At 39.0% G+C, this 26996-nt stretch overlaps 1 protein-coding gene across 3 annotated transcripts in view; it reads right to left on the bottom strand.

The window, feature by feature from the left end:
- SPATA6 (spermatogenesis associated 6) overlaps positions 1 to 25831 on the bottom strand; it is a 140768-nt gene extending 114937 nt beyond the window's left edge. For all 3 annotated transcript variants that reach the window (XM_027625205.1, XM_027625195.1, XM_027625215.2), the window contains exons 1-3: positions 25596 to 25831; positions 1546 to 1683; positions 304 to 352 (exon numbers count right to left, since the gene is read on the bottom strand). In XM_027625205.1, the coding sequence (XP_027481006.1) occupies positions 304 to 352; positions 1546 to 1683; positions 25596 to 25646 (238 nt within the window). In that variant the 5' untranslated portion in view covers positions 25647 to 25831. The remainder of the gene's footprint in view (positions 1 to 303; positions 353 to 1545; positions 1684 to 25595) is intronic.
- Positions 25832 to 26996: the final 1165 nt, after the last annotated feature.

A 26996-nucleotide genomic window follows, 5' to 3' on the forward strand; every position in this document is an offset into this window, starting at 1 on the left:
AATCTCTATCTTTACATCAAAAACATTTCATATCATCTAAATCAATATAAAGTTCAAATAAGTCTTTTTGATTTCCACAGACCTAACACAGAAAAAGGAAAAACTCCCAGCCTCTCTGCAGCACATGTATATTTTATTATTTCCAGGTATATTCTGAAAAATGTTTCTAAAAAGTGTTTAAAAAGTCTCAACTCAAGATTTTTAAAATTCTTAGTAGACTCTTTTTAACTTTTACCTAACCCAAGATTAAGCAGCATAATTCTAAAATGCCCTAGAATCAGGAATTAAAAGTTAAAAACTTACATTCAAGCTGTGCAACCACATCTCCAGGGTCTACTGCTTCAGGGAACACCTGGAGCGGGAGAACGGAAAGGGAAGCAAGGTGAAGACAGGAAGGGAAAGGAATATACACATGAAACAACAGTCTGTGTTTTCCCTCTCATTCCCCAAATATTCCTTTCCCAACCAAAGAAACTTCTGGCGTTACTGAAGACTGTCACTTCGTCTCTGTTTCCCATGATCACTATGGAGGATTTGACAATTAAACATATCTTACGGCCGGCTGTCGTGCCCTCTCCAACTTCACCTGTGCTTCCTCTTCACCTCCAGTTCCTGCCCTGTTTGTTTCCATGGTCATACTGACCTTCTTGGTGCTCCTCCAACTCATCAAGCTTATTCCCAACAAGAAGGCTTTATATTTGCTATTCCTCTGCTTAGAATGCTTTTCCCCTAGACCTTCGAATAACTGATAACTATCTCATAATTCAGGTTCAGCTTAAATGTTACTGCCTTCTCTGACCACCCTTTAAATTAGATAATCCCCCTAATCACTCAGCCCCTCTCTGTCCCCTCACCCTCCCTTTATTTTTTTCATGACACTTATCACTATCTAAATTTGTATTATTCCTGTGTTTACTTGATTATTGCCTGTTTCTCCTATTACAGTGAAAGCTCCAAGAGAGGAGGCTGTTTGTCTTGTTTACCCAGTGCCTATAGAACAGTGCATGGAACAGAGCAAGACGTGGGTACTTCCTTGCAGAAGAAAAGGAAAAGAAAGGAAGGGAGGGAGGGAGGGAGGGAGGGAGGGAGGAAGGAAGGAAAGCAGAGAAGGAAAGAAGGAGATAAAAAAGTGAGGAATATGATTGGTAATAACCAAAAGCAGCAGTTTCAGGGAAAAATAGAAAAGAAACTCATAGAAAGAAGTATCATAAGATAGCCATAGTAAAAATAAAACTTATTCTTTCCCATTAATATCTCCTCTCTTTTTTTATAAAAATTATTTAATACTCAAGATGCTCTATTTTACATAAAGCCCACTAACATAATTTTAGAAATAAGCTGATCCATCATGAAAAAGAGGCAACTGATTTAATGCATAACAGAATGCATATTTATTTTCAAGCTTCCGGGTTTAAATTACATATCTCCTTTCGAACGAAACCAAAGTATAAAAGTCAGCAACAATAATTTGTGTTCTGGGCTTTTATTAAAAATTTGGAAGTACTATGATTATTTGTTAATATTTGATCTGATATTTGAACTCACCTTTTCAAACACCATTCTGGCATTGAAGACCAGTGGAAAATTGGCTGGGACACATTGTGTCTTTTTGTATTGGCCAAACACACAGATGCTAAGATAGATGTCCTCCTTGTCTTTCAGCACCACTCCTGGACAAGTTACCTAAATGAAATTAGATAGATGTAACTGCTTTATGAATTCCCTGAACTATCCCACTAAAATAATTTACAAGGCATTACATAAAAACACTAGTCTGCTAAGCTAATAAAAACACACACAAATAAAAAAAGGAGAGAGAGAGATTCTAATGTTTACAGAGTTAAATGAAATGCCTTTATAACTTCCATCCCCCTGAGAAATCTATGATTCTCCATTTGGTTATTTGTGCCACATTTGAAGCTCTGTGTACTGGCTCTTGGGACAGACACTAACAGTTTTAAACAGTCAGCCTTAGGCACCCACTTTATGCTGAATGCTGACATAAACTTCTTCAGCATCATTTAATCACAAAGGATTAAGACTCAGCAGAAACAAAGCACTATCCTAGAGGACACAAAAAAATAGCGATAAAAAACACAAATCTGACCTATATCACCCTACACAGCAGCCCATACACACCCTCATCAAAAGCAATATGACAAAGTTTCAAAGCTAATGAATTATAAGTTTCTGGCCCAGTGAAATTTTTTTTAAATATGAAACTGCACTTAATTAGCCTCAAGATTGACAGAAAATGTAGGCACAAAATATAGGCTTTCTAAAAACTACATGGCAGTCTCCCCAGTCCCTGCCATATTTCATTTAGTCAGTGATCAACCATACACTTAAAGAGATATTAAAGGCTCTCTAAGATTTGAATCCAACCTACCCACGTAGTAATATTACTCAATGCCTCCCCAATAATACAGTCAAAGTATATTTTTATTGTCCTCTGAACACACACATTACATTCTTCCATTATCTGGATGACTACTCCCTACCACTCCATTCCATCTCCTCCTCATTTATACTCATCACTTACCAAGGCTTACATCAATCAGCTGCATCTCCTACACAAAACTTCTCTTGACTCACCAGCTATCATTATTCAAGTCCATCTAACTCAAAGATTTACTATGAATTTACTATATTCAAGTAAATACATTTTAGATTCTCATAACAGTTTGTAGTTCTCTTAAGGCCCAATTATTGTCTCCATGCATTTTAATTAAGTGGGTACATCCCACCTCTTTTAATTATAACTCCCTTATAATTATAATTCTGAGGACAGAAACTTTATTTTCCTCATCAATATATCCAAAAACAGACTTTCAGTATTTAGAAGAAGCTTAGAGATTATCAAGTACAGCTTCAGATTATTTATATATGATAACAACAGAGCCCCAAGAAAGTATAAGTGATTTACTTATTTAAAATGACATAGTAAATGAATCAATACATTCAAAAGTGCTTAGAAAAGTGCCTAACAGAGCATCCAACCAATATTAGCTACAGTTATTGTTAGACTGAAAATCATTATCATTTGTCATCTCAACACAAATAACTACATTGAATAAATAAGACTTCATGTCTCTTTGTACATAGCAGTTAAGATTATTATTATTTTCTGTGCCAGACATTTTGACTCCATCTCCCTCTTATTCTGTTTTCCACTTCTGTCCTAATACATTCCCCACTGATTATTAAAATCTTTTAAAATCAAGGTCCTCAGCAAATCTCATGCTGTCCATCACCTTCATTTCCTACTCTGCCTCATTAAAATCAAACCTGTTAGAATCCCTCTAACTCCATGTTATCCAATGTGGTAGCTGCAAGCCATTTATGCTTATAGTTGTGGCCAGTCTAAAACTGAGATGGACAATGAATGTAAAATACAAGATTTTGAAGATTTTGACAACTTGTTCAAAAAGATTTTGAAGACTTATTACAAAATCAGCATAAAATATTTCATTAATAACTAACACTATGAATATATTCATTTAAATAAAATTATTAAAATTAATTTATCTACTTAAACTTTTTTTTAATGTACCTGGTAAAAAATTTAAAATTACATCCTTGGTTCAAATTTGTCACTCATATTCTATTTCTATTGAGTAATGCAGCTGCTCTAATTGTCCTACTAGAAACTACTGACTCTCCTTCCAATGTGTAATATATGCAAGAAGGCCTGAGTTTTTCTCATCCACAATTCTACAAATTCTGCCATGCTTTAAAAGAACAGCCAGCAGCTTTCCAAAAAGAAAGCAGGAAAGGAGGGTGGGTAAAGAAAATCAGATGGAACAAATAGAAAATAAAAAGCAAAGCAGTTGACTTAAAACAACCATATGGATAGGGGCACCTGGGTGGCTCAGTCGGTTAAGCGACTGCCTTCGGCTCGGGTCATGATCCCAGGGTCCTGGGATCGAGCCCCGCATCAGGCTTCCTGCTCCGTGGGAGGCCTGCTTCTCCCTCTCCCACTCCCCCTGCTTGTGTTCCCTCTCTCGCTGTCTCTCTCTCTCTAATAAATAAAATCTTAAAAAAAAAAAAAAACAACCATATGGATAATTACATGAATGCAAATATTCTAAGCATTCTAATTAAATGGCAGAAATTATTCAGATTGGATAAAAAAGCAAGACACTTTTTTGCTGTCTGCAAAAAAATCACTTTCAAGATAAAGACATACATAGAAAAAGTACGTTCAGAATAGTAGACCAAATACCTCCAAAAATCAGGCCCTCTATAAAAGCAAAAGAGAACACTACCAACAACTGCCAAAATCAACTTTTTACAGCTCTAGAAATTAACCAGAGATTTGAAACACTCTGAAGAGTATTTATTGGAGAAAAACAGCTGAATTTTGGTTAAAACAGTGATATTGTGGTGTGTTAATGTATTCTACTCCCCAACTCCTCTACTCAGGTCTTCTGTAGCCTTGAAAACCAAAATCCTTAGAATTACAGTAGCCATGAAATCCAGCAGTCCCACAGACACTGGAGGAGAACAGGTTTAGTGTTACCCAAAAGCCCCATCCCCAGGATACTGTCATTATTTGATCTAACAGTACCCTGAAAACCTTCATTCACAGGGATTCTCTTTATTTGACCTGAATTGGAGTTCATTCATACAAACAGCCTTTCTCCCCAAGGCAATTGTCAAAAATAATCAGTAGCCATTGTTTAACACCACAGATGCCCGAGGCAGTGATCACAATTGAGGCAAACCATAACCTGATCAAAATACTTAAAAGGCAAAGCTGGAAAATCATGTATATGGGTGTGTGGGGGTTGGGGGGTGCTGTCTTTGAGAAGCTATAATATATTCTTGGCAATTTAGAGGATCATGCACATGTTCAGGGCTGTGCACGTGCCCAGAAATGACTTGATGAAACCCTAATCTCTCACCTCTGGCTGATCTTGAGGTTTGGGATAGTTGGAAGTGAAGGCTAAGACAGAGTTGTAAACTGCCTGCAGGGCATAGAAAATATGCCCCCAATAAGCCACAGAGATCTTCAGCAAAAACTGGGAGACTTATTGGTTCAAGACATTTAATGATATATAAATCCAGTCATTAGCAAGCCATGAAGCTAACCAAGCAGAGACTTTGGTGGCCACACATGAAAAAGAATACAGACTTTAACTCAGGAAAGTAAATAAACAAACAAAAAGCAGCAGCAAACAACAAAAACAGCAAACAATAAACCCTGAGAAATAGGGGTTTACAGAGTTTCATATTATATTATTTAAAATGTTCAATTTTCAACAAAAAAAATATTACATACAAAGAAACAAGAGTATGACCCATACACAGGGGAAAATGCAGTCAATAGGACTGTCTTTGAGGAAGCCCAGAAGTTGGCCTTACTAAACAGAGACTTTAAATCACCTATTATAAAAATATGTACAAAGAACTAAGGAAACCTTGTCTAAATATCTAAAGTAAAGTATGGCAACATGGCAATAATGTCTCATCAAGGAGGGAATAGCAATAGAGGAACAGAAATTATTTTTTGAAAGAACCAAAAAGAAATTCTAGAGTTGAAAAGTACATGAAAGAAATGAAAAATTCACTAGAGAAGCTAGCAGAAGAAAGTTATTCTTTCTGAATAACCTGAAAATATGTCAATTGAGATTATTCAGTCTAAGGAACAGAAAGAAAAAATAAAGAAAAATGAACAGAATCTTAGAGATCTGTGGGATACCATTGAGCACAACAACATAGATATATTAGGGGCCCCAGAATAAGAGGAGAAATGGCCAGAAAGAATTTTCAAAGAAATAATGGACAAAAACTTCCATAATTTAAAGAAAAGCAATCTACATATCCAACAAGCCCAAAGAATTCCAAACCACATACATTATAATCAAACTTTCAAAAGACAAAGATGAAGAGAGAATCTTTAATGCAACACAAGAGAAGTGATTCAGCAGGTACCAAAAATCCTCAATAAGATTAACAGCTGGTTTTGCATCAGAAACATGAAGCTACAAGGAAGTGGGATGACTTATTCAAAGTGCTGAAGGAATTTCAGAATATTTGCATATTGCACTTCAATTCTTTCAAATAAGAATTCAATTTCGACAAAAATTTCCCTTCAAAAAGGAAGGAAAATTAAGATATTCTTGGATGAACAAAAACAGACAATTCATCATTAGCACAACTTCCCTACAAGATATACTAAAGAGAATCCTTCAGTTGAAATGCAAGGACACTAGACAACAACTCACATCCATGTGGGGAAAAAAAAAAAGCACCAGGAAGGAAACTGCATAGACAAATATAATGACAGTATAAATTTTTTTCTCTTATTTCTCCATCCTTACTTAAAATAAAATTACAGAAAGCAGCAATTATGAAACTGTGTTGATAAGGCTTATCTGTATGAAGATGTAGTTTGTATGACAATAAAATCATTAAGAAGAGAGGGAATGGAACTAAATAGAAGCAGAAGTTTTGTGTGCTATTCAAATTAAATTGGTATTACTACATACTAGATTGTTATAAACTAAGATGTTAATTGTGAACCCCAGAACAACCATCACAAAAAAAACTATAAAATATAGTAATAGAAACAAAGGAATTAAAATGGTACACTAGAAAACAGTTAACACAAAAGGCACTAATGCAGAAACAGAGAAACAAAAAGACATGATATGCAGAAAACAAATAGCAAAATGAAAGAGGCAAATCCTACCTTATATGTGATTACATTAAATGTAAACTGAAAATACTCCAAGCAAAGGGAGAACTTCATAAAATGGATAAAGACTATAATCCAACCACATGTTGTCTGTAAGAGACACGCTTTAGATTCAAAGACTCAAAAGAGTTGATAGTAAAAGAATGGTAAAAATTAACTATGCAAGCAGTAACCAAAAGAAAGCTGCAATGGTTAAACTAATATCAGACAAACTAAACATTAAAACAAAAGTTGGTACTAGAAACAAAGAAGGACATTTTATGATGACACAACAATTAAAAACACATATGACATATATTTCTAGAAAACATATATGCACTTAACAGAGCTCCAAAACCCATGAAGCAAAAAAAGATAGCTATTTCTCCAAAGATAAACAAATGACCAATAAACTCATGAAAAATGTTCAATATCACTAGTCATTAGGGAAATATAAATCAAATCATAATGAGATATCTCTTTACATCCACTAGGATGACTATAATTAAAAAGATGGACAAAAACAAGTGTTGAGGAGCATGCCAAAAAATTGGAACCCTCATAGTTTGCTGATGGAAATGTATTAAAGGCACAGTCACTGTGGAAAAGAGTTTGGCAGTTCATCAAAAAAACTAAATAGTTATTAGATTCAGCAATTCCTAAGTATATACCCAAGAGTGCTAAAAACATAGCAACCCAAGAGTATAGCAGCATTATTCTTAATAGCCTAAAAATAGATACAATCCAAATGTCCATCAACTGAAGAATGGATTAGCAAAATGTGGTATATCCATACAACGGAATATTATCTGACCATAAAAAAGAATAAAGTACTGACAGATGCTACATGAATGAACCTTACAAACATGCTAGGTGAAAGAAGCCAGACACAAAAGGCCACATATTGTATGATTCCATTTACATAAATGTCTAGAATAGGCAAAGCCATAGACCTAGAAATCCAATTAGTGGTAGCCAGGGTCTTGGGGAAGAGAGAGAATGAGGAATGGCAGCTAACAGGTATGGGATTTCTTTCTAGGGTGATGAAAATGCTCTGGAATTAGTGGTGATTGTTTTACAACTTTTTGAATATATTAAAATTCACTGAATTGTACACTTTAAATGGGTATATTTTATGTATGTGAATTATATCTTAATTTTTTTAAAAATTAAAGATTCAGGATAAAAGCAAAATGATAGAAAAAGGCATATCATACATTCATTAATCATAAGAAAGCTAGGTGACTGTCTTAATATGATATAGAGTAGACTTCAGAGAGAGAAAGATTACCAAAGTTAAAGTGAAACATTTCATATTGATTAAAAATTTGATTTATCAAGAAGATATAAGAAAATTAAATGTGTAACCAATTAATAAGATAGTATCAAATGAAGCAAAAAATTACAGTATATAACTGAATTTCAATTCTTTCCTCTTAGTAACTGATAAAATAAGCAATCAAAAGATCATTAAAAGTATAGAAAATGTAAACAACATTCAAGTAATTTGACCTAATTGACATTTATGTAATACTCCGTTCAACAAAAGAAGGATACACATTTTTCCCCAAGTGCACATGAAAACATTTATCAAGAAAGATGATACTGTGAGCCATACAAGTCTCAACAAACATAAAAGGACTGAAATCATGCAGACTATATTCTCTAACCCCATTAAACTGAAATAAATAACAGGAAAATATCTGAAAAAAAATCTAAATATTTGGAAATTAAAAACTGTATTCCTAAATCACTCATACGAGTCAGAGAAGGAATTACAAGACAAATTAAAAAATACTTTGAACTGCATGAAAATGAAAAGACAATACATAAAAATATGTGAGATATAATTAAATCACTTATAAAAGGTGTATTATAACATTAAATCTTAGAAATTCCTTTCAATTCTTTTTCTGAAGAAAAGGCATTTGACACACGTAAGCTCCATTCATGATAAAAGCTCTAGCGAACTGAGGACTGAAGGAAATTTCCTCAACTGATAAAGAATATCTACGAAAAAGCCTGAATTTGATGTCATACATAATGTTGAAAGACTGGATGCTTCCCCAATATCAGCAAAAAGGTCAGTATGTCCATGCTCAACACTTGTATTCAACAATGTACTATATAGGTCCTGGCCAGTGCAAAAGGACAAGAAAAAGAAATTTGAAAAATAAAAGAAATAAAGGTGTACAGATTGAAAAGAAGTAAAACTGAGTATCTGTAGACAACCTAACTGTAGTCTACACTCTACAAATATGCTACTAGAAATAAGGAAAGAATCTGATGTCACAGGATATAAATTCAATATGCAAAGACCAATGTTATTTCTCTATACCAGCAATAACACTTATAAAATGAAATTTTTTAAATACCATTTACAATAGCATTGGCTCCATCGCGCAATGGATAGCGCACTGGACTTCTAATACAATAGCATTAAAACCTGAAGTATGTAGTACTTACATATAAATTTAACAAAATATGTGTGAGGCATGTCTACTGAAAACAATAAACACTTCTGAAAGAAACTGAAGGTCCAGATAGATGTAAAAATGTACCAGGTTCATGGACTGAAAGACTCAATACTGTTAAGTAAGATATCAATTCTCCCAAAACTGGTCTATAATTTGAGTGCAATCCCAAGAGCTAAGAAAAGCAACAGAACTGACAATCCAGAGATAAATTCACTTCAAATGAAAATTAAAGTAATTTGTACAATCTGAAAACAATTTTATTAGCTACTTATTAAATACTTATTATAGCTACTTATTAAAATAAGTAGCTAGGATCTTTCATCTAAGCAGGGGGGGATATTCCATAAAAAACCAAAAACTATAAAATTGAAACAGAGAAAGAAAATATTCAGATGTTTAATAAGAGAGACTAGGGGGCGGCTGGCTATCTCAGTCAGTACAGCATGCAACTCTAGATCTTGGGGTGGTGAGTTCAAGCCCTACATTGGGGGTAAAGATTACTTAAAAAAAATAAAAAAAATAAAAAACAAAACATTAATAAATTAATAAATATAAAGACAAACTATATGAGAATCCTGGAATATATAGTCAATGAAGTTAAAACTCTCAATATAGGAGGGTTTTTTTTTAGGATTTTATTTATTTATTTGAGAGAGGGAGCAGGAGAGAGAGTGAACACGGGAAGGAGCAGAGGGAGAGGGAGAAGCAGGCTCCACATCGAGCAGCAGTCCAATGTGAGGCTCGATCCCAGGACCCTAGGATCATGACCTGGGCTGAAGGCAGACACTTAACCAACTGAGCCACCTAGGTATCCCTGGGGCCTTTTTTTGAGATAGAGAGAGCATGTGCACATCTATGAGCAGGAGGAGAGGCAGACGGAGGGGAGAGAAGGAATCTCAAGCAGGTTCCTCATTCAGTGCAGACAGAGCCCTACAAGGGGCTTGATCTCATGACCTGAGCTGAAATTAAGAGTTGGATGCTTAGGAGTAGAGGCAAGATGGTGGAGGAGTAGGAGACCTGGATTTCATCTGGTCTCAGGAATTCAGCTGAATAGGGATCAAACCATTCTGAACACCTACGAACTCAACAGGAGATCGAAGAAAAGAATAGCAACAACTCTCTGAACAGAAAAGCGACCACTTACTGGAAGGTAGGATGTGCGGAGAAGTGAATCCGAGGCGATATTCGGGAGGATAGATGGCAGAGGAGGGGGCCTCCGTTGGCCACTTCTGGCAAGTGATAGAGCCCCGGAGCACAAAATCGGAACTTTAGAAGTGGGCTCCACTGAGGGACGTCGCTCCAGTGGCTAAGCAGGGGGTGGAACCCTCACGGGACAGTGTGGTCTCAGGACCCTCGGGGTCACAGAAAGACCGGGGGTGCCTGAGTGCGGCAGAGCTCCCAGGTATCGGAGCGGGGGAGCCGGCTGCAGAGACGGAGCTGAGGTGCAGGCTCTCAGCTCGGGGTTGCCATAATCCGTGACCCGTGGCCCAGTCGGGCCACTGCTCCTCCAGCAGGGACCCAACAAGCGGCAGAGCCGGGGAGACTCCCCTTCCTCCCCCGGGGAGGAGCAGCACAGGAGCACACCACAGGGAACTGCTGGGTTTGGAGACTCCACACCAAGTTGGGTGCCAGAGATAGAAATGCTTGGTCACAGGCCGGGTGATCACGGAGTGTGGCCGGAGACTGGGGAGACGGGAGTGATTGACTGCTTTTCTCTGGGGGCACACTGAGGAGCGGGGCCCGCGTTCTCGGCTCCTCTGGGGTGGAGATTGGGAGGCCGCCATTTTCATTGTCCTCCAAAGCTGTACGGAAAGTTTGCAGGGAACAAAAGCTCCCAAGAGCAAACCCGAGCAGATTACTTAGCCCGACCGGGCAAGGGCGGGGCAATTCCACATCCGGCAAAGACATTTGGGAACCATGGCAACAGGCCCCTCCTCCAGAAGATCAGCACAAACAGCCAGCCAAGACCAAATTTACCGATCAATGAGAACGGGAAAACTCCAGCGCTAGGGGAATACTGCACATAGAATTCATGGCTTTTTTTATGATGATTCATTAGTCTTTCAAAGTTAATTTTTTTAACTGTTTTTTTTAATTTTTCTTTTTCCCTTTTTCAACCAACATCTTATCACCCCTTTTTTAAAAAAAACATTTTTATTTTTCATTTTTAGAGTCATATTCTATCCCTTCATAGTAGTTACCCTTATTTTTGGCATATATATATAAGTTGTTCTCTCTTTAAAACTTTGAGATATAATTTCTTCTAACATATCAAAATATACACTAAATCTCTAGTGTATGCCTTTGTTCTGGTCTCCTGCCTGATCACATTCTCTCCCCCCCTTTTTTTTCTTTCTTTTTTTTTTAATCCTCTTCTTTCTTTTTTCAAGCACCTTATCAAATTCCTTTTTTTAATTTTCATCTTTACAGTCATATTCCATCCCTTCATTGTATCAACCCTTATTTGTACATATATAAGTTTTTCTTTCTTTAAAATTTTAGGAGGCACTTTCTTTTAGCAGACCAAAATACACCCAAAATCTAGTATGTGGCACTGATCTATGCACTAGCCTGATCATATTTGATCATATTCTGTTTTTTTGTTTTGTTTTGTTTTGGTCTGTGTTTGTCTTTATCCTTTTCTTTTTCTTTCTTTTTTCTTTTTTTCTCTTTCTTTTCCCCTGGTTTCATGTCTTTTCTGATTTGTTTAGAGTATATTTTAGGGGAAATTGTTAACCTGTTGGCATTTTGTTCTCTCATTCATCTAGTCTCCTCTGGACAAAATGACAAGATGAAAAAAAATCACCTCAACAAAAAGAACAAGAGGTAGTACCATCTGCCAGGGACCTACTCAATACGGACATTAGTACGATGTCGGACCTAGAGTTCAAAATCATGATTTTAAAGGTACTAGCTGGGTTTGAAAAAAGCATGGAAGTTATTAGAGACACCCTTCCTGGACAAATAAAAGAACTAAAATCTAACCAAGTCGAAATCAAAAAGGCTATTAATGAGGTGCAATCAAAAATGGGGGCACTAACTGCTAGGATAAATGAGGCAGAAGAGAGAATTGGTGATATAGAAAGACCAAATGATGGAAAATAAAGAAGCTGGGAAAAAGATAAACAACTACTGGATCATGAGGGCAGAATTCAAGAGATAAGCAATACGGTAAGACAAAACAACATTAGAATAATTGGGATCCCAGAAGAAGAAGAAAGAGAGAGAGAGGGGCAGAAGGTATACTGGAGCAAATTATAGCAGAGAACTTCCCTAATGTGGGGAAGGAAACAGGCATCAAAATCCAGGAGGCACAGAGAACCCCTCTCAAAATCAATAAAAACAGGTCAACAGCCCGACTTCTAATAGTAAAACCTACGAGTCTCAGAGACAAAGAGAAAATCTTGAAAGCAGCTCGAGAGAAGAGATATGTAACCTATAATGGTAGAAACATTAGATTGGCAACAGACCTATCCACAGAGACCTGGCAGGCCAGAAAGGACTGGCATGATATCTTCAGAGCACTAAACGAGAAAAACATGCACCCAAGAATACTATATCCAGCTAGGCTGTCATTGAAAATAGAAGGAGAGATGAAAGCTTCCAGGACAAACAAAAATTAAGGAATTTGCAAACATGAAACCAGCCCTCCAAGAAATATTGAAAGGGGTCCTCTAAGCAAAAAGAGAGCCTAAAAACAGCATAGACCAGAAAGGAACACAGACAATATACAGTAACAGTCACCTTACAGGCAATACAATGGCACTAAATTCGTATCTTTCAATACTTATCCTGAATGTAAATGGGCTAAATGCCCATCAAAAGACACAGGCTATCAGACTGGATTAAAAAACAAGACGCATGAATATGCTGTTTGCAAGAGACTCATTTTAGACCCAAAGACACCCCCACATTGAAAGTGAGGGGGTGGAAAACCATTTACCATGCTCATGGACACCAAAAGAAAGCTGGGGTGGCAATCCTTATATCAGACAAATTAGATTTTAAAACAAAGACTGTAATAAGAGATGAGGAAAGACACTATATCCTACTTCAAGGGTCTATCCAACTAGAAGATCTAACAATTGTAAATATCTATGCCCCTAACATGGGAGCAGCCAATTATATAAGGCAATTAATAACAAAAGCAAAGAAACACATTGACAACAATACAATGATAGTGGGGGACTTTAACACCCCCCTGACTGAAATGGACAGATCATCTAAGCAAAAGATCAACAAGGAAATAAAGACTTTAAATGACACACTGGACCAAATGGACTTCACAGACATATTCAGAACATTCCATCCCAAAGCAACGGAATACACATTCTTCTCTAGTGCCCATGGAACATTCTGCAGAATAGATCACATCCTAGGTCACAAATCAGGTCTCAACCGGTACCAAAAGACTGGGATTATTCCCTGCATATTTTCACACAACAATGTTTTGAAACTAGAACTCAATCACAAGAGGAAACTCGGAAAGAACTCAAATACTTGGAGGGTAAAGAGCATCCTACTAAACAATGAATGGGTCAACCAAGAAATTAAAGAATTAAAAAAATTCATGGAAACCAATGAAAATGAAAACACAACTGTTCAAAATCTTTGGGATGCAGCAAAGGCAGTCCTAAGATGAAAGTATATAGCAATACAAGCTTTCTCAAGAAAGAAGAAAGGTCTCAAATACAAAACCTAACCCTACACCTAAAGGAGCTAGAGAAAGAACAGCAAATAAAGCCTAAACCCAGCAGGAGAAGAGAAATCATAAAGATCAGAGGGGAAATCAATGAAATAGAAACCAAAAGAACAGTAGAACAGATCAACAAAACTAGGAGCTGGTTCTTTGAAAGAATTCACAAGATTGATAAACCCCTGGCCAGATGTATCAAAAAGAAAAGAGAAATGACCCAAATCAACAAAATCATGAATGAAAGAGGAGAGATCACAACCAACACCAAAGAAATACAAACAATTATAAGAACATATTATGAGCAACTCTATGCCAGCAAATTAGATAACCTGGAAGAAATGGGTGCATTCCTAGAGATGTATCAACTACCAAAATTGAACCAGGAAGAAATAGAAAACCTGAACAGACCTATAACCACTAAGGAAATTGAAGCAGTCATCAAAAATCTCCCAAAAAACAAAAGCCCAGGGCCAGATGGCTTCCCAGGGGAATTCTACCAAACATTTAAAGAAGAATTAATACCTATTCTCCTGAAACTGTTCCAAAAAATAGAAATGGAAGGAAAACTTCCAAACTCATTTTATGAGGCCACCATTACCTTGATCCCAAAACCAGACAAAGGCACCATCAAAAAGGAGAATTACAGACCAATATCCTTGATGAACATGGATGCAAAAATTCTCACCAAAATCCTAGCCAATAGGATCCAACAGTACATTAAAAGGATTATTCACCATGACCAAATGGGATTTATCCCTGGGCTGCAAGGTTGGTTCAACATCCGCAAATCAATCAACGTGATACAATATATTAACAAAAGAAAGAACAAGAATCATATGATCCTCTCAATAGATGCAGAAAAAGCATTTGACAAAGTACAGCATCCTTTCTTGATCAAAACTCTTCAGAGTATAGGAATAGAGGGTACATACCTCAATATCATAAAGGCCATCTATGAAAAACCTACAGCGAAAATCATTATCAATGGGGAAAAGCTGAGAGCTTTTCCCCTAAGGTCAGGAACGCGGCAGGGATGTCCACTATCACCACTGCTATTCAACGTAGTATTAGAAGTCCTAGCCACGGCAATCAGACAACAAAAAGAAATGAAAGGCATCCAAATCGGCAAAGAGGAAGTCAAACTCTCACTCTTTGCAGATGATATGATACTTTATGTGGAAAACCCAAAAGACTCCACCCCAAAACTGCTAGAACTCATACAGGAATTCAGTAAAGTCACAGGATATAAAATCAATGCACAGAAATCAGTGGCATTCCTATACACCAACAACAAGACAGAAGAGAGACAAATTAAGGAGTCGATCCCATTTACAATTGCACCCAAAACCATAAGATACCTAGCAATAAATCTAACCAAAGAGGCAAAGGATCTGTACTCAGAAAACTATAAAATACTCATGAAAGAAATTGAGGAAGACACACAGAAATGGAAAAATGTTCCATGCTCATGGATTGGAAGAACAAACATTGTGAAGATGTCAATGCTACCTAGAGCAATCTACACATTCAATGCAATCCCCATCAAAATACCATCCACTTTTTTCAAAGAAATGGAACAAATAATCCTAAAATTTGTATGGAAACAGAAGAGACCCCGAATAGCCAGAGGAATCTTGAAAAAGAAAAGCAAAGCTGGTGGCATCACAATTCCGGACTTCCAGCTCTATTACAAAGCTGCCATCAGCAAGACAGTATGGTACTGGCACAAAAACAGACACATAGATCAATGGAACAGAACAGAGAGCCCAGAAATGGACCCTCAACTCTATGGTCAACTCATCTTCGACAAAGCAGGAAAGAATGTCCAATGGCAAAAAGACAGTCTCTTCAACAAATGGTGTTGGGAAAATTGGACAGCCACATGCAGAAGAATGAAACTGGATCATTTCCTTACACCACACACAAAAATAGACTCCAAATGGTTGGAAGACCTCAGGAGTCCATCAAAATCCTAAAGGAGAACCCAGGCAGCAACCTCTTCGACCTCAGCCGCAGCAACTTCTACCTAGAAACATTGCCAAAGGCAAGGGAAGCAAGGGCAAAAATGAACTATTGGGACTTCATCAAGATAAAAAGCTTTTGCACAGCAAAAGAAACAGTCCACAAAACCAAAAGACAACCGACAGAATGGGAGAAAATATTTGCAAATGACATCTCAGATAAAGGGCTAGTATCCAAAATCTATGAAGAACTTATCAAACGCAACACCCAAAGAACAAATAATCCAATCAAGAAATGGGCAGAAGACATGAACAGACATTTTTCCAAAGAAGACATCCAAATGGCCAACAGACACACGAAAAAGTGCTCAACATCGCTCGGCATCAGGGAAATCCAAATCAAAACCTCAATGAGATACCACCTCACACCCGTCAGAATGGCTAAAATTAACAAGTCAGGAAACGACAGATGTTGGTGGCGATGTGGAGAAAGGGGAACCCTCCTACACTGCTGGTGGGAATGCAAGCTGGTGCAGCCACTCTGGAAAACAGTATGGAGGTTCCCCAAACAGTTGAAAATAGAGCTACCATACGATCCAGCAATTGCACCACTGGGTATTTACCCCAAAGATACAAATGTAGGGATCCAAAGGGGTACGTACACCCCAATGTTTATAGCAGCAATGTCCACAATAGGCATACTGTGGAAAGAGCCAAGATGTCCATCGACAGATGAATGGATGAAGAAGATGTGGTATATATACACAATGGAATATTATGCAGCCATCAAAAGGAGTTGAGATCTTGCCATTTGCAATGACGTGGATGGAACTGAAGGGTGTTATGCTGAGTGAAATAAGTCAATCAGAGAAAGACATGTATCATATGACCTCACTGATATGAGGAATTCTTAATCTCAGGAAACAAACTGAGGGTTGCTGGAGTGGTGGGGGGGTGGGATGGATGGGGTGGCTGGGAGATAGAGATTGGGGAGGGTATGTGCTATGGTGAGCACTGTGAATTGTGCGAGATGGTTGAATCACAGATCTGTCAATACACTCCTAGAGTCAATATTACATTAGGTTGAACTATATGAAATCGCCGTGGCTTTTCTTTTTTTAAGTCAAAAAATAATCCATTGTCAGCAAATTCATAAGATTCAATCTAATACTTACTGGTGAAACCTCAGAAGAACAACTTAAATGAAAAATAAAGAGACAAGTATATCTACTATTATTCCTAATGTTTATATCAGAGATTCTACTCAATAGATATACAATAAAGGAAAGAAAAGAAAAGAAAAGAAAACAAACAAACAAAAAAGACACTGTACAGGAAAAGTCAAACCATCTTTATCTGTAAACAACATAATTTTCCACATAGAAAACCCAAATAATGACTAGAACTAATGTGAGATTTCAGCAATGTGCTGAATTCAAAATGTGCCAAAAGACATACAAGAATATTCATATTCATAGGGGGGGCGCCTGGGTGACTCAGTGGGTTAAGCATCTGCCTTCGGCTCAGGTCATGATCAAGTCCTGGGATCAAGCCCCACGTTGGGCTTCCTGCTCAGCAGGGAGCCTGCTTTTCTTTCTCCCTCTGCTGCTGCTCCCCCTGCTTGTGCTCTCACTCTGCCAAATAAATAAAATCTGTTTTTTTTTTTAAAAAAAAAGAATATTCATAGGACTACAATTTGTAATAGCCCCAAGCTGGGAAAAGTGAAAATGTCCATCAACAGTAGAATGGATACAAAAGAACTGAATCGGCAGTTTTCCAGGAAAGGCATACAGATGGCTAACAGGTACATGAAAAGGTGGTCAACATCACTGATCATCAGAGAAACACAAATCAAAATCACAGTGAGATATCACCTCACAACTGTCATGATGGCTATTACCAAAAAGACAAAAATTCTAAGTGTTGGCAAGGGTGTGGAGGAAAGGAAATCCTACTGCACTATGGATGGGAATGTAAACTGAGCACAGCAACTGTGGAAAACAGTATGGAAGCTCCTCAAAATGACTACCATATGATCCAGCAATCCCACTTCTGGGTATATATCCAAAGGAATTGAAAAAAGGATCTCGTAGAGATGTCTGTACCCCGATGTTCACTGCAGTATTACTCACAATAGCCAAGATACGGAAAACCTAACTGTCCATGAATGCACGCATGCATAAAGATGTGAGAAGATGTGAGATTATACATATATCACCTATTAGCTATGAGAAAGCAGGAAACCCTTCTCTGATTGAGACCATCTGGATGGGCCTTGCGGGCATTATGCTATGTGAAGGAAGTCAGAGAAAGTCAAATACTGTATGATACCCCTATATGTTGAATCTTTTCAAAAAAGACAAACTCAGAGAAGCAGAGTAGTGGTAGTTACCCGGGACTGGGGGATAGAGGGAAAATGGGGAGATATTAGTCAAAGGATACAATCTTCTAGTTGTAAGATTGACAAGTCTGGGGATCTGATGTACAACATGGTGATTATAGCTAATACAGTCTTATATACTTGATGTCGCTAAGAGAATAGAACTTAAATGTCTTTACCACAAAAAAGAAATGATAACTGTGTGACGGGATGGAGGTAGTAGCTAATACTATAGCAGTAATCATTCTGCAATTTATAAATGTATCAAATTAACATGTTGTACACCTCAAATTTACACAATGTTATGTGTCAATTATAGCTCAATAAAGCTGGGGAGAACAAACCCAACAGAATGATAAAGAACTATTATCTTACAAGATGACAGGGATGAATTCTCACAAAGAAATTAGACATTAAAAAGTTCATATGGGGGCGCCTGAGTGGCTCAGTCGTTAGGCGTCTGCCTTCGGCTCAGGTCGTGATCCCGGGGTCCTGGGATCGAGCCCGGCGTCGGGCTCCCTGCTCGGCGGGAGGCCTGCTTCTCCCTCTCCCACTCCCCCTAACTTGTGTTTCCTCTCTCGCTGTGTCTCTGTCAAATAAATGAATAAAATCTTAAAAAATAAAAATAAAAAATAAATAAAAAGTTCATATGGTGGAGAAAGAGACAGGTTTCACAAATTCAAATTATATCGTGATAGAAGTCCTGATAGCAGTTACCTTTGGGACAGGGGGCACAAAAGGAGTGGCTGGGCGGGATGGAGCACAAAAGCACAAGAGGGGTACTGATGTTCTAATTATGGATCCAGGTGGTGATTACACGCTTAGGATTTGTGAATATACTTGCTGAAGATACAGTTCTATAAAGAGTTAATTTAAATCAATAGCATTCTTTGTTTACCAGTGAGAAAGAAAAGAAAAGAAAGAAAAAGGTATTTGCTACAGACAGCAAAAACAAAGTGAAAAGCTAAGGTTCAACTAGATCGTTGAAATTTACATTACATATAACTGATAGGTTAGTATCCAAGATATATTCAACAAGAAGGAAAAAAACCTCTGGAATTCCTAGGGGCAAAGGATATAAACTGGCTATTCACAGAAAATGAAACCTCTTGGATTAGAGGTTGGAGTTATACAGCCACAAACAAGAAATGCCTGGAGCCATCAGAAAACAAAGAACAAGGAGGGCTCCCAATCCCACTCCTCCCATCCTCCCCACCCCACCCCCCTCCAGAGCTTTCTAAACGAGTGTTGCCCTACTGAACTTTTATTTTGGACTTCTGCACTCCAGAAATACAAGGGAATAAATTTCTGTTGTCTTAAGACATCAAGTTTGTGGAAGTTTGTTACAGAAGCCCTATGAAACTAACACAATTGCCTGAGCCTCAGCAGTTCCATTTCTAAATCTAGTGCCTGGAACACTGGGTCTGTATGCTATAAGATCTAAAAACCCTCCTTTACAACAGATAGTTTGCAATTTACCTATACATGTGACTAAACACTAAACCAATGCCCTGAAAGAAAGAAAAAAAAGAAACAAACAAAAACCCAGAAATAATTTATAATAAAAGATCTATTTCTATATGTAAATGCTTTGGCAGGACTAAGCTAGAAGATATAATATCTGCACCTATACACGGAATCTACGTAAAATGGACAGTTTCTAAAGCAGAATGACAGGTGCTCATACTGGCAATTTGAACGCAAACAGTGCTGTCATTGGTGCCATGATTTTCCAAAAAAGTAAACTCTTAGCAGAGTTTCAAACAAAACAAAGTATACTCTTTCCTCAATTTACATTGTAATTGTATCCCTAGAAAAGTCACTGTATTTTACCACCTTGCAAAATAAAAAAAAAAAGATTCTGTGTTTATACATAAAACAGATTCTTAACCTCTAATAATTATACACAGGTTTTCATCTACATATTCAGTAGGACATTCAAGTCATGCAGACTAGACAATTAACACCAAGAGGACCACCCCCAAACACTAAGGTAAACAAAGGTGGCCCAACAAATTTCACTGGCATTTAAAAGTCTGTCAATAAAAGAATATAAATTAATCACTATTATAAAAATAAACAGTATTATATAGCAATTAAGGAAATGAACTTGATCTGCAAGAATCAACACTGACAAATTTTGAAAACTGAACTGGAAAAAGCAGGTATGCAGGATACATAGAGTAAAATACCCTTTGTGTAAAGTTTTAAAATAATATAAGTAGCGCATAGACATACACAAATAAATAGTAAAAGTACAAAACCAGAATGAAAATAAACACTCCAACTTCAAAATATTGATTACCTTACCTCTAGGAAGGGAAGGAGAAAAACTGGGGTCAGGAAGGTGTACAAAGGGGCGTTAACTATAGTGGTACCATTTTCTTTCTTTTTTTTTTTAAGATTTTATTTATTTATTTGACAGAGAGACACAGCGAGCGAGAGAGAGAACACAAGCGGGGGAGTGGGAGAGGGAGAAGCAGGCTTCATGCTGAGCAGGGAGCCTGCCCGATGTGGGGGCTCGATCCCACATGGCCTGAGCCGAAGGCAGACGCCTAATGACTGAGCCACCCAGGCATCTCCATTTTATTTCTTAAAAACAAAATCGGCAGCAAACATGTAAAATGTAGCATTTGTTAATCAGAGTGTGGGGAAGGTGGAATCAGAGTATTCAGTTTTTTTTCTCTAAGTTTCAAGTATTTTTTTAGTTAAAGTTTTTAAAAGTTTATATTCCAAGGAAATTCACCACCAACTGTAGCACAATTGTGAGACATCACTCCACAGAAAGCTGGATAAGGATCACAAATGTTTAGATGAGTAGTGATCAAAAAGGACCCAGATCTGTTTGCCCCAATGTTATCAATAATTTGCTGAGGTAATGAGGTAAAGGGAGTATAGAGAAGAAAAACCAGGAATACATGTCTAAACTAACCCCAAACTGACACTATTCAGGTAAGGCAACTTGGCTGGTTTCATTGCCCAGGCACTGGGCTTTATTTTTCTCTCTTCAATTTCTTCCATTCTCCCAAAAAATCTCATGAAAACCGAACTACTAATTAACAGAAAGAAGGTAGAGAGAAGCAGCAGCAAAAATACTTTTTCATATCATAGATAAGATGTATCAACTATTGGGCGCCTGGGTGGCTCAGTTGGTTAAGCGACTGCCTTCAGCTCAGGTCATGATCCTGGAGTCCCGGGATCAAGTCCCACATCGGGCTTCCTGCTCGGCGGGGAGTCTGCTTCTCCCTCTGACCGTCTTCCCTCTCGTGCTCTCTATCTCTCATTCTCTCTCTCTCAAATAAATAAAATCTTAAAAAAAAAAGATGTATCAACTATTAAAAGTGTAAGTGGTGGGGCGCCTGGGTGGCTCAGTCGGTTAAGCAGCTGCCCTCGGCTCAGGTCATGATCCCAGGGTCCTGGGATCGAGCCCCACATCCAGGGAGCCTCCTTCTCCCTCTCCCTCTGCCTGCCTGCCTGCCTGCCTACTTGTGATCTCTCTCTCTCTCTGTCAAATAAATAAATAAAATCTTTAAAAAAAAAGTAAAAGTTAAGTGGTAGGAAATGTAATTCTTTTGATGCTCTTGAAAAACAAGTTACTTGGCCTATTATATCATTCTCCAAAGATTCATTGAGAAAAGTCACACTTTCTTCCTAGCAATATATTTTCTCTCAAGTCATATGGCTCTGTGGAGCAACACAAAATGTTGTGTTATACACTAAGACCTTTCATGTTTACTAGGTTTTTGCTCTCATATTATCACAGTATTAAACATGAGATTACTACCAATACAAGACTGCAGCAAAAAATAATCATGGAGGGGGTGGGGGTAAAGGAGGATGGAGTGTCACACTTTCAACAGGCACAAAGAGATAAAACATCTCATTTCCAGTTAATGGGAATTAGGAAAAATTAAATGTCACCACAAAGGGAAAAAAATTCAGGCAATAATACGAAATGGGATATTCTATATCTGGATGTGGTCTCTTCAAAAGGTAATATACACAGAACGATTTTTACAAGAATGAATGTCCATAGTAGCTTTATTCACGACCACCACCACCTGGTAACAACCCAAATGGCTACAGAATGGCTACAAATGTTGTCATATACACATACAATATAAAGGAACTGATACACACAGTAACATGGATGACTCTCAAAAATATGCTGAGCAAATGAAGCCAGACACAAAATTTACATACTACATGGTTCCATTTAATATGAAATTCACATACTGGCAAACTAATCTATAGTAATAGAAATCAGAATAGTAGTTCCCTCTGCATGGGGCTTGACGGGGGCACAAGGGAATTTCCTAGGGTGATAGAAGTGTGCTAAATTTTGACCTAAGCAATGATTACATGAGTGTATGAATTTATCTAAATACACTGGGGGGCTGGGGGAGGAAGGAAAGATCATGGGAATGAAAAAGTAGAGCAACTCTATATTAAAATGGACTAAAAAGACCTAACAACAAAATGCAACATGTAAACCTTGATTGGATCCTGGTTTTAAAAAATTAACGATGCAAGTTATTTATGCGACAACTGGGAAGACTTGAATGTGCACTAGATATTAACAAATTGTCACTCATGATCTTAAGTGTATTAACAGTATGGTGGTTATGCAGAACAATGTCCTTATTTTCAGAAGATGTATGTTGAAGTATTTAGGAGTGGCGTAATATGATACCAACAATTTACTTCCAAATTTTCAGCAAAAAAGCCACATTTATTTTGTACATACACATATACTTATGTACGGATAAATCAAATTAATGTACATAGTTCGTGGGATATAGTCATTCATTGTACTATTCTTCCAACTACTCTGTATGTTTGAAAAATGTCAATAAAAGTTGGAAAATAAAGATGCCAACTTTTTATAGATACAGAGATAAACTGAAGAAAAACAGCTTTAGTACAGAATAATTTATATGCTACCTACTATATAAGAAAGGAAGCAAAGAACAAATATATGTGAGGGGAATGGTGTGTATATGTATCTATTTGGTTATTACAAAATGAAATACTAGAATAACAATTCAGAAACCAATAAAAATGATTACCTACAGCAGATGAGTAAGGATGGGAAATAAGTTTGAGGGCTGGATGTGAGACTGCTCTCAGTATAACATTTTGTAGGTTTTGACTTTTATACCATGTAAACATAAAAAATTAAATTGAAAAGAAAAAACTAAAATTTAAAAGATGTTAAAAGTATCTACGGTCATATAATTCATCTCTTCAATCAAGGCCAAATTAATCAAGCTTGCTTAACTTGTATGGTTGCTGATGGTCTTTTTTGCTCCTTCTCAGCATCAGAGCCATTTAACAGGCCTTTTGCTGGTCAGAAAACGTAGCATCTTGTTGCGGATCTGCCCCTAAATAATTGTGCAACCCTAAATAAATAACTAGCCATGCTAAGCCTCAACTGTAAAACAGAATTAAATTTAATGATATCTAAGATGCTTAGAAATGTAAAATTCTGTGACTCAGGTGTTTGTTGAAAAAAGTTAAACAGGAATGTTTCCACCTGCATAATTTCTTCAGCTTCAATGAACACAAAGCTCCATTATACTAAATTCACTTTCTGCAGTACAACCAGCACTGAGGAAGAGAGGTACTGAAATCAAAAGTATTTTTGCAGCTCCTTCGGGCTGAAATCAGTTACAACAAAGCACTTCCTCTTGAAGATCCTATTGGCAGAGGAGGCCGCTGCGGCCAGTAACAAAGTCTGGTGAGGAGTTTTACTAACTGCTCCAGGCCAAGCCGTTAAGGAAGCTTCGTGTATTCTTTTGCTAAAGGAATCTTACTTTACAAAGAAGTTGCTAATCTTTGGCAGCTGTGGGATAAAAACATCCGAAGCTAGGGCTGTAGTTTCCCACACAGCAGAGTAAAATCTCTGTGGGTTTAGAGATAAACCAAGAGTGCCAGAAATATTCTTCCCTTCCACTCTGCCTCACACTCTGCCTTACCCAGCCTTGCCTTCTTTAAGACCTAACAAAAGATCTAGAACTGTCTTGTAACTTCCCTGGAGGTAACTCGGACTCTGTTACTGTGGCCTCATTCTAATTTGAGGAAGGACAGCCAGGAAAGCAGGGGATGGCCAAGGGTGGGTTAAGTGGACAGAGAAGCCATGCCTGCAGGAAGAAGTGGGGAGGGCTTCTTGCTGCAGCACTCAGAGGCGTGGTGTTGGACACATGAGTACCCTCTCACATACATACCTGCCCCAGTTTTGCTGGGAGCTCAGAGTTGAGAGGTAAGAGGGCTTAGGGGAGGTGGAAGGAGAGAAAAGGGTCTGAATGGGGAATTTTGATTCCAAACTGCTGGCACGTCTGAAATGGGAGTATGGAAAGGTTCTCCGGGGATTCCTGTAGAAGAAACAAGCTGGAGCTTTCGTCCCCCCAAGACAAGAATGAGAAGGTTCTGTAAAAGTGAAGAGGAGGGGGTTTAAAAACCCTTGGAAGGGTCTTCTGAGACGATTAAGAGGGATGGAGATTTCTTATACCATGGAGAAGTCCAACCTCTTTCACTTATGGAAGGGCATGGGGGTTCAGTGCCTCAACTGGATCTCCACAGCAGGTTTGGGGACAGGATCCTCTTGAGTAAGTCTGGAGAGTGACTGTGGGTGGGGTTGCTGGTCCTCTCCAGCAAGTTCAGAGAATGAGTAGTTTCTCTGTAAAAGTCGGTGCTTTTGTTGGAGTGACAATAAGGATAAGGGATCCCTCACACCTCAGGGAGGGTCTGGGGATTGGAGGGACCTGAAATGGTTTCTGAGGGGTTGGCCCTGGGGGGAGATGGCAAGGTGCTTTGTGCAATGCTGACACAATTTGGTTGCTGGGTGTGAGTATCCCACATTGAAGACTGAGAGTAAAGGCTCCTTCACCAATCAGAAGCTTGGAAATTTGTCTAAAAGAATCTGCCTGCAGTGATTTGGGAAGAAAAGTCCCCCTTGACGACCAGAGAGAAATGGGGTTCTCTAAGAGAACTCTCTAAGAGAACAAGAGCAGAGAAGAGGAATTTAAAGAGAAGCTCCCCATCCCAACTGACTGGAAAGTTAGGGGCAGGAGAGGAGGGGCTTTCTGAAGTGGTTTGGAAATGATCTGAAGGAACCCAAACTGGAAGCTGGGCTAGAGCGAGAAGAGCCGAGGAGTGGGGCCGGGGTGGGGGCAGACAGAGCTCTGCGTGGCTGGAGTGGGAGGGCCTTCAGGATTTTGAAGTGGGAAGAGACAGAGGTGACAAGGGTCAAGACTCCCGAGGGATGATTCGGAGGGTTAAAGGAGTTTTTGAAGTGACTCGGGGTTCAAGGAGGTGAACGAGGGAGGCGTCCCCCGAGTAAATGCCGGAGGCTCGCAGATACCCAGGCGCGGGGGTGGGGGGCACGACCGGTACTCACAGAGCGGATCTCCAGCGCCAGGGCGCATTGCAGCGCCTTCACCTTCGGCATCCGCGCGGGGTGGGGCGGCGGGGAGGGACCCCGGCCGCGGGCCCGAGTGAGACGAGGAGACGCGGGGCGGGGCGGGGACGGGGAGGAGACGAGGTGGCGGCGGCGGTGGCAGCTGTGGCCCCCAGGCCGGGGCCCGCGGTCCAGCCTGGGTCCCGCCCGAGCAGCAGCTTTGCGCGGGGCGCGGACTCGTTGTCATGGCAGCCAGGAGGGGCGGGGCCGGAAGAGAGGCGGGGCGGGGAAGCGCCAGAGCCGCCACTCCAGGGCTAGAGGTGGGGGGCGGGGCTCGGCGAACGCCAGAGGCGGGGCCACGCGAGGAGGCGTGGCTTCCGGAGGAGCGGGATGGGGCGGGGCAGTTCTTCTGTGACATCAAACCGTGGGCTCAAAGCCAGACAAAGGAGAGAATAGCTAGCTGTTTGTGTAGTGGGACAGTGCCCAGGTCAGGCAGTTGGACTCAGGAGCCCTGAGTTCCAAGGTGGCGATGGCACCTTGGGCTAGTGGAGTCCCAGTGAGTCTTCAGTTTCCCCAACTGTAAAAGAATGGTAATTATTATTGATTCTCTATTTGAATTTCACAGTACAGTTTACAAAGCCAGCATGAGGAAATTGAAGATTAGAGGAGAGGCTTGCCCAGAAGAAGGTAAAACCAGGACTGGAACTCAGGACCTTTCATGTAAAATCCGTTGCCTCCCCGAGAATGAGGCGTGAATCAGATCACGTTCCTCTTTCTAGTTTCCTACTCTGATTCTGTTAGTGTGTCCCCCTCTGCCTTCAAGGTTTCCCAATTCACTGCATATGCATCTCAATGTGTATTGCTTAAACTGAACTGTCAATGCAGAGCCAACAATAAATCCATTTGGAAAGGGCTTGGGCCATAAACCATCAAAGATGACAAGAATGTAAGAGATTGTCCACTCCAGTCTTTTTTTCAAAAATCATTTTTATTGTGAAATACATTATACATAGAGAAGTGTATAAAATATGTTCATCTTAAACAATAAAGCAAATAACTGGGCAACTAACACACAGGTTAAGAAATAGAACATTACTAGCACCTTAGAAATGCCCCAACGATTGCATTGCTTTCCTTCCCCTGGGAGAAAACCACTCCCCCACCCCCCGACTTTTGTTACAATAATTCCCTTACTTTTCTAAATACTTTTGCTATTCATGTATGCATTTATTTTTTTAATTTTTTGGAGGGGAGAGGCAAAGGGAGAGGGAGAGAGAGAATCTTAAGCAGGCTCCATGCCCAGCACGGAGCCAGACGTGGGGCTCAATCTCACAACCCTGAGATCATGACCTGAGCTGAAATCAAGAGTCAGATGTTTAACCGACTGAGCCACCCAGGTGC

Source organism: Zalophus californianus, chromosome 4 (genome assembly GCF_009762305.2).
Source record: "Zalophus californianus isolate mZalCal1 chromosome 4, mZalCal1.pri.v2, whole genome shotgun sequence".
Classification (NCBI taxonomy): domain Eukaryota; kingdom Metazoa; phylum Chordata; class Mammalia; order Carnivora; family Otariidae; genus Zalophus; species Zalophus californianus.